The following is a 16,367-nucleotide window of genomic DNA, read 5'->3' on the forward strand; positions in this document are numbered from 1 at the left end:
TTTGTAGTTATATCTGAGAAAGTAACTAAGTGTTCCTAATTAATTAATTAACATTGTTCAGTTGCCAAAATAACTTTACAGATTGTACGTAATAATAACTGTTTGTACAACAGGACACTGGTAAACTTAGCCTGGGCCACCACCTCGGACCAATGAAGCAGGGCTGTGTCTATTCTGGTGGTATGTATGTAAAACACTTCAGAATTCTTTATCATGTTATTATGTTTTAATCTTTTAAGTTCTGAAGACCTTTAATATGCTGGATATATTAGTTCTGAAGACCTTTAATATACTGGATATATTAGTTCTAAAGACCTTTAATATGCTGGATATATTAGTTCTAAAGACCTTTAATATACCGGATATATTAGTTCTAAAGACCTTTAATATGCTGGATATATTCTATATGGTCTTGGTTGGACTTATTGCAAGGCACAGTCTTGTTGCTAGATAAATGTATGTAAAAGTACAATATTTATGTATTTCAGTGCACAATATGGCATAGACAGTTTTGAACACAACATATGCTAAATACAGGTGTAGCATGGTATTTAAAATCATTGTGAAATGACCCTGGGGTCAAAATACAATTATGGTCAAATTGGTCCACGAATAGTACATACAAAATGTGATGAAGTACTCCTTGCTTTGCTGATATCATTATGATAGATAATTTATTCCATCAATTTTAAACTGTAGATAGGTATTGAAACTGATGGCCGTATTTCAGGTTCCTGTGACCTCATCTCTCAGATGTTAGGGGTGAACGGTAAAAATGTCCTGTACGTGGGAGACCATATCTTCGGCGACATTCTTCGGTCTAAGAAGGAGTGGGGCTGGAGGACTTTCCTCGTTGTTCCAGAGCTTCAACAGGAAGTGAGAGTCTGGACAGAAAAAAGGGAACTGTTCCATCGTCTTGAAAGCTTGGAGTGTGAAATGGGTGAGAAATACAGGTAAGCATATTACACACCTTATTTATCATAAATATCACCCTTGCTTTAATAAGCAGTCTTCTGGCTGTTAATTGTTTGTTATATAAATTAATCAACCCTCTCCCACTCCAGTAGGGACTAGCTCATTATATTTGATTGTAATTGATAGATAATTTGTATCGTTTACCCTACAACTTTTACACATTTACAGGTATAAACACCTGACAATATTTCAGACAGTGAGGATCCTGAAACACTTTTTTATCCTTATCCTTATCATCCTTATATTATTAATTAGCACTCATGGCTCTATTTATACAAATACACTATGGAATTTTATATCATTAATTAACACCCATGGCTCTATTTATACAAATACACTATGGAATTTTATATCATTAATTACCACCCATGGCTCTATACAAATACACTATGGAATTTTATATCATTAATTACCACCCATGGCTCTATTTATACAAATACACTATGGAATTTTATATCATTAATTACCACCCATGGCTCTATACAAATACACTATGGAATTTTATATCATTAATTACTACCCATACCTCTATTTATACAAATACACTATGGAATTTTATATCATTAATTACCACCCATGGCTCTATACAAATACACTATGGAATTTTATATCATTAATTACCACCCATGGCTCTATACAAATACACTATGGAATTTTATATCATTAATTACCACCCATGGCTCTATTTATACAAATACACTATGGAATTTTCAGAGTGTAAAATGGAGGACTTGTACAGCTGTATACATTTGCTGTATGTGTTCTAAAAATCGGGAGTGTAAAAGTAATTCAGTTACTGAGAATTAGTTCAAAGCTTTACATGAACATGAAAGATCAAAACACAAGTTTGACCTTGATGAAATGCTGATGTTTTGATTACAGAAATTTAGACAGCAGTCACATGGAGAAGCCAGACATCCATGGCATTCAGAGGTCAATGATGGTATGTAATTTGGGGATAACATTACTGTCACACCTTATTAGGTCATCTGACCCGAAGGGTCAGGATGACCTATAGCCATCGTGCTTCGTCCGTCGTCGTCTGCCGTGCGCTGTCCGTGAATTTTTTTACATTTCAATCTTCTTCTCAAGTTCCACCAGTGGGATTAAGCTGAAACTTGCCAGAAATGATCCTGAGATGGTCCTGACCAAGTGTTGTTATTTTTCGGGTCGATCCAAAATCCAAGATGGCCGCCGTGGCCACCATCTTGAAAAACACATTTTAAACTTCTTCTCCAGTTCCACTTGTGCTATTGAGCTGAAACTTGCCTGCAATGATCCTGAGATGGTCTTGACCAAGTGTTATTATTTTTCGGGTCGGTCCAAAATCCAAGATGGCCGCCATAGCCGCCATTTTGAAAACACATTTTAAACTTCTTCTCACGTTCTATCAGTGCTATTGAGCTGAAACTTGCCTGAAATGACCCTGATATGATCCCGACAAAGTGTTGTTATTTTTCGGGTCGGTCCAAAATCCAAGATGGCCACCGTGGCCGCCATCTTGAAAGAAACATTTTAAACTTCTTCTCAAGTTCCACCAGTGCTATTGAGCTGAAATTTGCCTGAAATGATCCTGAGATGATCCCCACCAAGTGTTGTTAGCTCACCTGGTCCGAAAGGTGAGCTTATGCCATACCGTTGCGTCCGTCGTCCGTCCGTCTGTCCGTCCGTCCGTCGTCCGTCCGTCCGTCAACAATTGACTTCTTCTTCATAACCACTGATCAGAATTTGACCAAATTTTGTCAGAAGCATCCCTATGGGTTGTTGACTCAAAATTGTACAAATGGTAGGGCTGACCCCCAGGGGTCTGAGGGGCGGGGCCAAAAGGGGTCAATTTGGCTCTATTAATATAAACGACTTCTTCTCTGAAACCAAGCAATGGATATCGCTCATATTTGCCTGGTAGCATCACTATGGGGTGGCTCACAGTAACTCTACAACAGAATATTGATATCAGTAACATGTTAACTGAGGCAAAATTACACTTTTTGATTCACATTGGTGTCGGTGACATCATTTTGAAGAATGTCAAAGGTCATCGATGTCGGAAGTAATAATCGCCATCCAAACTTCATAAAAGAGAATCTATGTACAATTAGTCATGGTTAGTAGGTTGCAATTTTTTCAGTTGACTGGTCAAGTGTTGTGTACTGTGCACTAACATCCTATAGCCTCAGCAATATTTTACTCGTTAATAAATTTATCACAATTTATCCGATGATAAGTCCACTGTCTATGCCAAGTAGAACACCAATCCATATTATTGTAGGTCAGAGAAATACCCCAAATTCTGTTTACCTTGTAACATCTGCCCAGGATTAATTATGATGTACACAGTGTCTTACCATTTTCATATCTTACTTTAGGCAAACTAGGTGTAACTATGGTTGAATTTTGATACATTTTCTTCTAATACCAAATGTTAAACATTAATCTGTCAAATCACATTTCATTTAGGCTAAGATTATTTTTGTGTCATGTCTTAGGAAACTGTCCATGAGCTGGACCAATCCTATGGAATGCTGGGAAGTCTGTTCAGGAGTGGTAAGTGTTCACCTATTGTAGGGTGATGTGAAAAAGAGTCTGTTGGAATTCAACCAGGGAGTTTACACATCAGTATTTGTATATATATATATATAACTACAACAGAAAATTAAAATAATTAACCTTCGGATCATCAACACATAGTGCATATGATGCATTGTGCTATTCATTAGATATATATCATGGTAACACAAATGACGAAGAAAGACAATTTTATGACTCGTTCCCTGACCATACACGAAACTGTTTCACAAAGCTGTCTACAAAATAAAATTAAAAAAATACAATCAATCCATTCATAACCTTGAAATTCTTGTCAGTGAAATAGTAGTTTGATATCAGTGTAAAATTAAATATTTGACAGCAGATTAACAAAGCATCTAAATATCTGAGATGGTTATTTGACAGGATCGAGACCGACGTTCTTTGCTGCCCAGGTCCAGAGATATGCAGACATCTACTGTGGTGACTGGTTAAACATGCTCCACTACCCGTTCACATACATGTTCCGCGCTCCTTCCATGCTGGTGGGTACATTTCTATTGCATATTTCTATTGTGTGAATTTTTTATTTTTTTCATAAGATGTAACTGTGCATAAAAAAAACTTTCCATGTACAAATGTACATGTTAAATTTCACAGGGCTAATATTTCACGGTTGTCCCAATAAGTTAAATTTCACAGGGCTAATATTTCACGGCTGTCCCAATAGGACCTAGTTTGTAGATATCAAATTGACACAACCATGTCTTAAAAACATACTGCAGTGAACACTTATATACATTGGTGTTGACATATAAATAATATTTGCCGGGTACTTATTTTAGCTCTATGACCATGAATATAGTGAAATTAAATCCCCCATGAATATTAACAATTATGCAGTAACATGTTTTATATCATCATCTGTGATGTCACATGAACCAGTATCTTGATGTGATATTTTCAAGACAAAGACAAAAATGGTAATGTTTCCATGTTTTTCCCAGAATAGGTTTTCACGTGTTAATCATTTCAAATGAATTTAACTGAAGCTGATTTCATCAAGATAATTAGTAGTTTGAGCTCATTTGATCCTGTGATAATATGAAGATAACTGTATAATTTATATATTGTGTGTGAGAAGCCGACAATTTTCAGAAGTTAAATATATGGCACTATGATGACTCTTAAAATTATCAATCTCCTATGAAAAAGAAACTTATTATTTACTACAACAAGGTAATATCGAGACTCTGGTTAACTTTTCAGTTAATATAAAATTATCAAAGATTTGAATCTGTAGATGTTTGTTATGAAAGCTTTGTTGTATTATAGATGCCCCACGAATCCACTGTTGGTCACGAGCTGTCATTTGAGGTAGATAACGAGGAAATCAATAACCACAGACTGAACAGTGTGTCATCAGATAAACTCAGCAACGGCATGCATCTCCGCGCTGACAGACCAAAGAAGGTTACACATCACCACGATGACGATGACTTTGAGGACGAGACCAGCAGTACAGGAAGTGATTGAAGGTCATGACCTTTTGACCTTGTATTGATACATATATACATTGTATATATATATACATTGAGGACATCTACAACGATACTTATTTGTGGTACAACAGGTGTAGATCACTTGTAACTGATATCAATGAGTTCTCATTGAAACTGAAGTGATTTTTTTTTTTACTTTTACCTTCATTTAAGTTAATATGAACAAAGTACCGTCTGTGACAATGATTTGATAAATATTTGTATATAGGAAAATTCTGCTGAACAAAAGTGATATTTTGTGTTTGTTTGATGACACTCCTCTTAATCCCACAAAGTCGATTAATATACTGCCAGACTTATGACCCCCTCAGTCTCTTTAACTCACCATCTACACCAAATTCCCAACACTTTAACAAACCCCCAGATTTACATACAGTCCCCTTCCTCTATATCATATCACAATCCCCTTCCTCTATATCATCTCCAAGAACACTCCCATCCCGTTAAATTGACCCCAAGAATTACCCCTTCCTCCATATTGTACCCCCAAACACTCCCATCCCCTTCAATCAACGTACAGAATTACCCCTTCCTCCATATTGTACCCCAAACACTCCCATCCTGTTTAATCGACGTACAGAATTACCCCTTCCTCCATATTGTACCCCCAAACACTCCCATCCTGTTTAATCGACGTACAGAATTACCCCTTCCTCCATATTGTACCCCCAAACACTCCCATCCCCTTCATTCGACGTACAGAATTACCCCTTCCTCCATATTGTACCCCCAAACACTCCCATCCCGTTTAATTGACCCCCAGAATTACCCCTTCCTCCATATTGTACCCCCAAACACTCCCATTCCATTTAATTGACCCCCAGAATTACCCCTTCCTCCATATTGTATCCCCAAACACTCCCATCTCGTTTAATTGACCCCCAGAATTACCCCTTCCTCCATATTGTACCCCCAAACACTCCCACTCTCTTAAGTGCTACATCTGCAATATGTATTATATGAGAACATAATGATACACAAGATTGAGTTTTTGTATGAAGGAAAGGATATAAGATTGAGTTTTTGTATGAAGGAAAGGATATAAGATTGAGTTTTTGTATGAAGGAAAGGATATTTGTTATTGTACATCATTGGTATGTATTATTTATCAACCTGCCTTCAGAGGAAAGCATTGTTGTAATATTTTTTGTTGTTTTTGTTTTGAAAATATTATTGCCAGAGTTCAGAGTTGGCATTTTGGGTATGTTTCCTGATTCTGTTATAAAAAAAACATCTGCAAATGTGCTTTAATTAACACATGATTTACATGTTTTATTCATTATTCATAAATTGTCATGAACAGTTTGATTTGAGAATTTGTTAGTACTATAATTTGTGTATATTTCATCAGAAGGTAATTTCCTTTACTTTTTTTCATACCAGAAGAACATTGTGTTATGTTTACATGAGCACTAAACATATAATGATCTCGCATTAAATCTACACGTTGTTTGCTTGTTTTAACCAGTTCTACATACATATATAGAAATTAACTGCTACTGTAAAACTCCTGGTGGTATTATTTATATGTGCAATGGTTTGTGGAATTAATGAAAATTCTATTTACTGAGATACAAATCAAAACGTAATTCCATTTATTTTGTCTTCCAACACCGGTCCTTACCTGAGGTAGGAACTACACAAATATCAATGTCTATAGGTCTAGTATCAATATGTTAAAAGTATTGCCATAATTTTGCCTTACATGTCGGTGGTTGTTTTTGACCTCAAGTCACAAATGTCAGTGTGTTTTACGTGTTTGTTAATGTGTCACCAGGAATATCCACAGGGATTTGGTGTGTCACCAGGAATATCCACAGGGATTTGGTGTGTCACCAGGTATATCCACAGGGATTTGGTGTGTCACCAGGTATATCAACAGGGATTTGGTGTCAACAGGTATATCCACTGGGATTTGGTGTGTCACCAGGTATATCCACAGGGATTTGGTGTGTCACCAGGTATATCCACAGGGATTTGGTGTGTCACCAGGTATATCCACAGGGATTTGGTGTGTCAACAGGTATATCCACAGGGATTTGGTGTGTCACCAGGTATATCCACAGGGATTTGGTGTGTCACCAGGAATATCCACAGGGATTTGGTGTGTCACCAGGAATATCCTCAGGGATTTGGTGTGTCACCAGGAATATCCACAGGGATTTGGTGTGTCACCAGGAATATCCTCAGGGATTTGGTGTGTCACCAGGTATATCCACAGGGATTTGGTGTGTCACCAGGTATATCCACAGGGAATTGGGCACGAATGCCAATATATATGGACCATGGGTTGAGAAATGGTACCAAGTCCCTGTGTGTTTACCTGTATTATTATCCCAATAATTTTAAATAGGCATGTTGATTTGGTATTGGTAGATTTGAGGTGGGGTATGGTACTTCACAGAACTAATGATAATTAACATACAGTATCCCAGCTTATATAAGTTCCATGCTGGTAATTATATTTTATGTATTTATAAACTTATTGTACATGTTGTCCTAGTCCTCATGGTTGTTTATGTTGTAAAGAAACCAGAACCTATTCTTACAAGTTTTGATTTAATTTTTTATTCTACGTAGGTTATCTTTGCTTCTCAGTAATTTTATTTTTGTTTACCAGCTACAACGAGGATATATCTGAGAGATTTTTTAGCCAATTTCAGAAATCTCAAGTTATCTGGAGGTAGAATTGTCTCAGAAATCTCAACATTGTTGTAGGAAAATATGTGTTGCATTATAATTCTGATTGTAATCTTTGTTGTACTTGTTTTGTTAGATAGAAAAATATAATTTATACTGAAAACAAAGTAAATCTCCTATAACCATACCCTGTTCAGTGAAAATACTATAAATAATAACATAAAGTAAATCTATATAACCATACGCCATACTGTAAAAATACTTGTATAACAATTTAAATCTATAAGATAGACATTGTAACCACAGTTCAGTGCTATTACTTTTATGATTATCTGGCATGGTACATCTTTTTTTTTTTCTTTTTTTTCACACCGGTGACTGCCTGGGTGCTTTTTAGTGCAATATTTTCTAATTAAAATCAAAAATATGTGATTGAGAATGTCTCTTTTGTTTTTGAGGAAAAGTCAAACAGTATTTATTTTATTGCATTTTTACAATCCAACTGGTATGTGGACAATATTTAATTCTTTTGATACTGGTTCTGTACGAAATGAAATTTCTACAGATTCATAGAGAACAATACTTCACTATAAGTTAATCAATATATAATATAATTATTTCATTTTGATGGGTTCATCTGTACCCGAATTAAATCAGGGCATAGTCAAACAAATTCTGAAGAAACTCACATCTTTTGATGAAACAACTCTCCCCTAGATCTGCCATCCCGTGACCTTTTGGCTAATTTGAAATCTTGTAAAGAATCCCAAAGAAGAAAGTTGCTCATTCAATTTATGTTAATATCAGGAATATTTATGTTTGTTTACATTAAAAAGTGTTTACATTAAAAAGTGCTTCAAGAAACCTTCTGTTTCATGTTTTACCAGTTTCTAAATACATGTACATGTATTCCATTTGTATATTAGTGTATTCAGTTGGAGTTATAGATTCACAAATTTGAGGTGACAATAGGATATCACCAATAAACCATGATGTTTACTTGTTACAAAGTAATTTTTATGTATGGAATTGAACTTTTCTCAGCTGTATATATGTATTTTTTTCATTTGTTGCTTTCTTACATGATATTTTTTTAAGTGGCTAGTGATTATGGGACCAAAATGTTGAGAGAGATTTATTTAAACGTTAATTTTAAAATGAAATGATCCCTGTAGGTTTATTTTGGCGTTTAGCAAGTTTTTCTTTGTTAGCTGGCTGAAGTTTGTTTGTTGGGGTACCCACAGTTTATATGTTAAAACTTGTGGATAGAAATCCAGTGTACATTTCTTAAAAAGAAAAAAAAAGATTATTCCAAAAACTTGTCATATAGGAAGTGAGTTAGAAGTTGGATTGTTTTTCTCTCCTACATACTTACAATTAATTTTGTAGGTCGAAGGTGAAAATTAAGTTATAATACATTGCAGCAATTATTTCACAGTCATACTTTTTCACAGGTAAGTATACTCCGTTCATATTTAATGACATCAATATTACTGGTGCTAATGAACTGCCAATTTAAATTTTCATGGCAATTGTCAGATCCAAATATCTTATATAAAAAATGTAGTACCCTAGAATTCATTTATGTCCAAGTTGTGTTACCATTTCATATATATTTGCTTTACATCTTAAAAAAACTTCATTTTATTTTATGTGATATTTTAATCATTAACAATGTGCTTTTTTATCTAATGATACCCATTTTACTGCATGCCTTATTTAGCCAATGCCTTATTTTACCTTTATGTTTGGAGTGAAGTTACATTGTAACAATAGCTGTCGTTAGCTGATATGTGTTTTAATGGTGATTTCTCATTGTTAATGTTATTCCTTGTTTGTATATAGATTTTCACCTCAAGTTCACATTATGACATACAAATAATGCAACATTTGCAAGTTTTTCTTGTTTTATAAACCAACATTTAAAAAAATCCAACAACCCATTCATAACAGTTAAGTTGAAAACTGAATGTTCAAATGAGGATTCATTATAATTTTTCATGTACATATGTACTAGTAAATGTACAGGAAGCCAACTTTTGTTTTACCCCTGTGGTTCATTACTGTAACCAGTGACCATTGTAAATGTCTACTAAAATGTCAAATCAACCATTTTGTTTGGTCTACAATGTTACCTTTTATTTTTGACGTTGTCTAATTTTGAGCTATATTATGTACAACATTATGATGAGATATGCAATATTTCGGATCGGTGAAGACCACAGAGTGCTTTACCTGATATAGTACTACCTCCAGGGGTGGTCATCCTGTTAGTCTGGGCCAGTGGCTATGTGTATATAGGAAATAAACACTACACACAATTACTGTTTTGTTATAACTGTTGGGGAGAAGTGTCTTTATTACAGACCTACAGGAAGCTATGGCAACATCTACGTCAAGGCTCAGCCGAGATTGTGAAATTAAAAACAAAAAGTAACAACAATCTAACTACTCGACTTCATAAGTTACATGAAATGATAAACAACAGTAACAAGGAACTTTATTTCTTTAGAGAGAGGGAAAAAAAGAAATAATATTCTGCATAAAACTGTTGATGAGGCCTAAGAGCAGTATGGTTATAATTCTGTATTAAAGCCACTTATAAAACAAGCATGATACAATATAAAACATGTTCGTTTATAATGTTTTGTATTTTTGAACGTTTGTTATATGGAAAGTTATATATGGAAATTAATTCTTCTTTACCCTATGGTCTGGATGTTGGAAATAGTTGTATATATACAGATACTCCAATATAGCTTCAGAATATTGGACTATAACACAGCAGTGACTTTAGATAATGATGTAAAGTTTGTGGTAAAGATTAGATCAGTATTGTTGATCATGATACCACAGAATAATCCCTAACTGGACTGTATCAGACATGGGTGTTGGAACGTTTAAACAGGTAGATGATGTAGAAATCATGAAACAGTGTGTGAGTTCGGATAGAAAGTCTGACAATGAACTTGGAGGGTTGTACAAAATACCACAATACTAAATAACCACGAATGATGATTTGTGAACCGCTTTAATATAAGATGGTTATGTTGCTGTGATCAGGGACGTACATACATGTCCCTGCTGTCATATAGCTGTATATAAAACTCAAATTATGAATTATTAAAATATCAACACCTTCAGTACAGATTAATAGTTAGATAAAGTAGTCGTCCGTGGTATACCTGAGTGCTGCCACTAAACAGGTATTAAGAAATGTCAAAATAAATCTGGACGGGAGATACGATTGCCAATTTCAATAAAAATATATATATAAAACCATTATTGGATTTCAAATGTAAATGGGACTCTGTTTCGTTTACTGCTAAAAGTGTTTCTTCACCAAGTACTGTTAGTTATGAATTACAAAATAATAATTAGCAAGACTTACGTATAGTTACTGATCGTAATATTCAGTCCTTAAAAAGGACGTCCAGCACATGTGTATAGATTAACGTCGGGGACTAAAGTCCTACTGCATGATGTCTACCACATGATACAATCTGAAAGCCAGTCCAGATTTATAATAAAACATAGCCAGAAGGTAGACAACTCGCCAAAACTCGAAACGCTATGTAATGCATATTGTGCACTCCTGTTTTGATCGACAACACATGTATTCATGACTATCAGCATTTTAATGAGGATAAGCTTTAGAAGCTTTTAGATATGCTGTTGATGTTTTGGTCCCCGAGGTTTGCCGTAATCCTGCACGCCACGTCTAAATTCTTACGAATATTAACAATTCAGAATATAGATTGAAAGATATCAAGATTATTCAATTTCCCATCACTAGAAATGCTTCCATTGAATTGGTTCCCTGTGAGATAAGCCCTGTTGACTAATAAACTGCAAACCTGCCAGATAGCCTTCCAAGACGTTTCTTGGTCGTTATAGTGACCCGTTTGACTGTAAGACTTCACATTCCGCAGACACCATACCTGGCTTCCAAACAGGTTTTGCTGGTGAGGTACTGCATTGGGTATTTAACGAAACTGAAACACGTTATGTAAGATTCCATTGAAATTGTATATTGTACCCGCAATGGACCCCAGGTTACCTTGCACTTTTACAATCCAAGGACATACTATCTGTGTATTTCACCTATACATTGCCCAATATCACATATGGCAAATCCAATGGCAACATTTATTTTCTTTCAAACAAATCCAGAGCCATTTCTGGAACTAGCGTCATCATAAAAATAAAACAAGTTGTTTATCAATTTGTCTGAAAGGTACTGCTATCAATATGTTACCTGAGTATTGATTATGAATACCTAAAAATCATTGACACATGTACCTACCCCCTCTGAAGTGTCTGTTGTTACTTAGGGTAGGTGAGTTTGCAACACTGAAAGTCAAAATCTAAAATGTATTTTTAGAATTCAAGCATAGGAGTACCTTTGTAAATGCCATATGGTTATCCATAGAAAAGTATAATTTCGTACCTGTTGCCTGTTTTGAGATAGCTTTTCTTGAAGTTTCTACTTATCGCAGTAAACGAACCAACAATTTGGTTTATTAGGAAGAGTTGGTAGGCCTTTGTGAATACAAAGTGTTCCATTTTCAAAAGAAACACAGGTAAAACCATAGCTAATCTCGCAAACACCCTGGTGTTTGTACAAACTATTTCAATAGCAAATAATATTTACTGGAGGTCTGGTCATGAACCTTAACACGCTGTTCGTTGTCGACGGAAGTAACCTTAAGTTTAACAGTTGCCTCTTGTGGTACAAGCCATTTTGTTTATAGGTTTGATGTCCTTTCTTTTTGTTGTCCACATCATCCCCGTTATATTCCTTCTGTTACCTAATTTCTGCTTATATATATTACCACTCATTCCTATTGTTGTCGTTCCTTTGGTAATGGTGTCCCGTCTCGATGTTATCACCATTTCTCTTGTTTTTTTTCTCAATGGCCCCTTTTCAGTATGCAATTCCATGTTGATGTCAACTCGATTCCATATCATTTTCCTGGTGCTCTCCTGATGTCACTTTTGATTTCCATTGGTATCTCTCCTTTTCGTCCGTTCTGAATATTTCTGAATTTTTCTGAATTCTTTTCTGTCCACCACCACCACCACCACCACCCGTTTCGAGTTGTCTCATCTATTCCATGTCGATTCTACTTCAATTTTTTTCTTATGTTTTGACTTTTCGTCTGTTCGATTCCTTTTGTGGTTCTGCATTTTGTGACACCCCCTCCCTCCTCCATCCCATTCGAATTATTCCTTGTCTTTATTCCACATTTCTCCTCTATTCCTGTTGTTTTTTTCTGTTTTATCTTTGGTGTGGCCAAATTTCTTTTTTATCGATGTCGACTTTCGGATACCAATTTGACATGAGTTGTAATGCGTTCGTATGGTATACTTTCCTTTACTTCTAAAACACGCTTATTATCATGTACAATAATCATTTACAACATTAACTATTCATTTCAAGGACTTATCTTTTATTCTGGTATCCGCGTTCACCATTGTAAGTTATTACCAAATTTCTTATTGGAGTTTTTCAAAACTTCTAGTGATAGTTTCCGTAAGCGAGTGACTCTATACATAATACTGTTATGTTTGTATTAAATAACGAGCACTAGTCACACATTGTGAATTAGAGATATCTGTTATGATTTGTCGTCAATGACAACTAATTATTATCTAATGAAGCAAGTTCCTGCTCAGCATGACTCGCGTCTTGTAATGATTGGGGGATGCAACTACAAAACAATAGCACGGGGAGCTTGGTATTCTCTAAAGAGCATGATGGCCATATAGAGTGACGACTAACGAGCGGTGAATTAAATGATAATAGGACGAGGGCCTTGGTCCTGTGGGGGGTCGTTGATACTGGGAGGGGCGGTCAGTGCCGCGGGATTGACAACATCTGAGGCAGATGGGACATGCCCGATCAAAAATGTAAAGAAATACAAGCTAATTGCTCGGCAGCATAGGTGGCAAATTTGCCTTTTGTTGTAGCCATGTCGGCTCTTTAGAATAACCCTTAGACAAAATTATGAACAACCAACCCACGTTTTAGTCGCGAGCGTGTTCACTTACCTCGAGGCTTTTCGTTATTGTTAAGGGTACGAGGTGTTTGGTACCACAACACTTCACTTTTCAATAGTTATTCCTAAACTGGGCTTCTTGTTATCATTCTGTGGTTGTACAGCCAATCATCCTGTCTGCTTGTCTCGCGTTTCAATCATGTGAATTCATATGAAGAGAAATAAATATTTTCAATGCACAATATCAAAATAACCGTATCTTATTTTTAATCTAACACACACCGCCCGACATTAAAAATGCTAGTTAAGACATTCTCAAATATACAATGACTGGCCAAGGAATTGTTGGTAATTCAATATTATACATATGAAATTATTATCATTATGTCTTCCGCTAATATATGATACATATTTTCAGTAAACTACGTATATTAATTTCTTTTTCATTCCCATATGTTCTAAATGTAACGCTTACTTAAGTACTGGTTTACCACCTACATGACTCCGCCTATTAATAGGGTTCGTCTCATCAGCTTTAGTCAGTGTAATGTTTGTCTTAGTTAATCACTGGTTTACCGCCTACACGACTCCGCCTTTAGTTAGCTTTCATCTCACCAACTATAGCCAGTGTAGTCAGTGTCACAAGTTATGAGTCGTAGGGTAGACATATCAAGATTTTACAAAACGATACGATAGTGACGTGACCCTGTGGTCTCACCAACTATAGTCAGTGTTCTATTGGACACCGGCTTTTGCTAGTTTTGGCCTCACCGACTGTAGTCAGATATATGTCGGCATTAAACAACTGTAAATGACCTGCCTTATACTGATTCTCATCCTAAATTATTTGACACGTTATCAATTAATTTATTTATTTATTAACTTTCATCTCATCAGGACAAGCTCTGTGATAGCCAATAACTTTCATCTCATCAGGACAAGCTCTGTGACAGTGACACCCAATAACTCTAATCTCATCAGGACAAGCTCTGTGATAGCCAGTAACTGTCATCTCATCAGGACAAGCTCTGTGATAGCCAATAACTTTCATCTCATCAGGACAAGCTCTGTGACAGTGACACCCAATAACTCTAATCTCATCAGGACAAGCTCTGTGATAGCCAGTAACTGTCATCTCATCAGGACAAGCTCTGTGATAGCCAGTAACTTTCATCTCATCAGGACAAGCTCTGTGATAGCCAGTAACTTTCATCTCATCAGGACAAGCTCTGTGATAGCCAGTAACTTTCATCTCATCAGGACAAGCTCTGTGACACCCAGTAACTTTCATCTCATCAGGACAAGCTCTGTGATAGCCAGTAACTTTCATATCATCAGGACAAGCTTTGTGTGAGCCAATAACTGCCACCAAATATCTGAGAGGAAGATGATGGCTGACAACTGTTAATACCAAGGAAAACATCAGTTTACTATCGCAGAATTAAAGAACAAATAAACGGAATATTAAAACTTCCAAATCGACGAGACAAAGGCAAGATATTAATAAAATATAGATTTTACATGAAACCTTGAAAAGAAAAGACCAGATGTTCAGGAAGGGTAAGCGTGCTTCGTAGACGGCTCCCGTCTTGATGAGCTATTCTAGGTCATTCACGCCTTCAAAAATCACAGCAGTGGCAACGGGATTCCTAAGTATACCAACAAGCGAGATTGGTCAGGGTTATTTTCAGAATTAATTTAACATCGAAACGAAGAAATATGCAATATTGCCAAACGAAATCACGATGTCGTCCAGTAATTTGTCGATTGTCACAGTGTGGAGTGTACCCTTCCGGGTTCAGTTGTTTTAGATCTGTGTTTACTTTCCTGCTATGGGAAAGATATTTTGTGATTTGTTTCATCAATGTAGAGAACAAACGTGAATCATCATACTTCCATTTGAGATGTTTATTGTTGACCGATATGTTGATAATGTGGTGTATTTTGACTTACCTCGTTGGGATTTTAGGCCACTGTGTCCTGACTCAGTTTGTGGAAGTTGTATCTGTCTGTGTGAGAGGATATTTGTTGGTAGATTAATTTTGGGTGTAAGTTTAATGTGTGATGTTTTATATGTTTTGTGTATATATTTTTGTGTGGTAGAGTTTATGTGTTTGTGAGTATTTTTGTGGTGTAGTTTAATTTTTTGTGTTGTTTTAATTTTGTGTTTATTTATACTGTGGTGTGGTAGTTTATTTTTGGTGTTTGATTTTATTTTTGTGGTAGATATTAATGTTTGGTTTTCTAAGTTTAGTTGTTTGAAGTGTATTTGTTGGTTGGTTTATTTTTTGTTGTAGATTTTATCTGTTGGTTGGTCTTGTTTTTTTTCTGTGAGTGTTTCCCTGTTGTTCTCTGTTTTTTTGTTGTTTCTCCTTTTTGTTTTTTGTTTGCTTGGGGGTTTTTATTTGTTGGTGTGTGTACCTTTTTTTGTTGTTGTACTTTTTTTTTGTTGGTGTGGTAGGTTTTTTTGGTTGGTTTTTTATGTGTTGGTGGGTTTTTTGTGTTTGTGTGGTTCGTTTATGTGTTGGTGTTGTGTTTTTTTGTGTTTGGTAGCGTTTCTATTTGTTGGTGTGGTATTTATTGTTTTGCCTGGTGTGTTAGTTTATTTTTTGTTGGTAGGTTTATATGTTTGGTGTGGTTTCTTGGTTGGTGGGGTATTTTA

At 35.6% G+C, this 16,367-nt stretch overlaps 1 protein-coding gene across 3 annotated transcripts in view; it reads left to right on the forward strand.

Moving 5' to 3' along the window:
* The window catches only part of LOC117339653 (cytosolic purine 5'-nucleotidase-like), a 42,487-nt gene extending 32,460 nt beyond the window's left edge, over positions 1 to 10,027 (forward strand). For all 3 annotated transcript variants that reach the window (XM_033901362.1, XM_033901363.1, XM_033901364.1), the window contains exons 13-18: positions 114 to 180; positions 731 to 953; positions 1,858 to 1,918; positions 3,462 to 3,519; positions 3,928 to 4,046; positions 4,837 to 10,027. In XM_033901362.1, the coding sequence (XP_033757253.1) occupies positions 114 to 180; positions 731 to 953; positions 1,858 to 1,918; positions 3,462 to 3,519; positions 3,928 to 4,046; positions 4,837 to 5,037 (729 nt within the window). In that variant the 3' untranslated portion in view covers positions 5,038 to 10,027. The remainder of the gene's footprint in view (positions 1 to 113; positions 181 to 730; positions 954 to 1,857; positions 1,919 to 3,461; positions 3,520 to 3,927; positions 4,047 to 4,836) is intronic.
* The last annotated feature ends 6,340 nt before the right edge of the window (positions 10,028 to 16,367 follow it).

This window comes from Pecten maximus, chromosome 12 (assembly GCF_902652985.1).
Source record: "Pecten maximus chromosome 12, xPecMax1.1, whole genome shotgun sequence".
Lineage (NCBI taxonomy): Eukaryota > Metazoa > Mollusca > Bivalvia > Pectinida > Pectinidae > Pecten > Pecten maximus.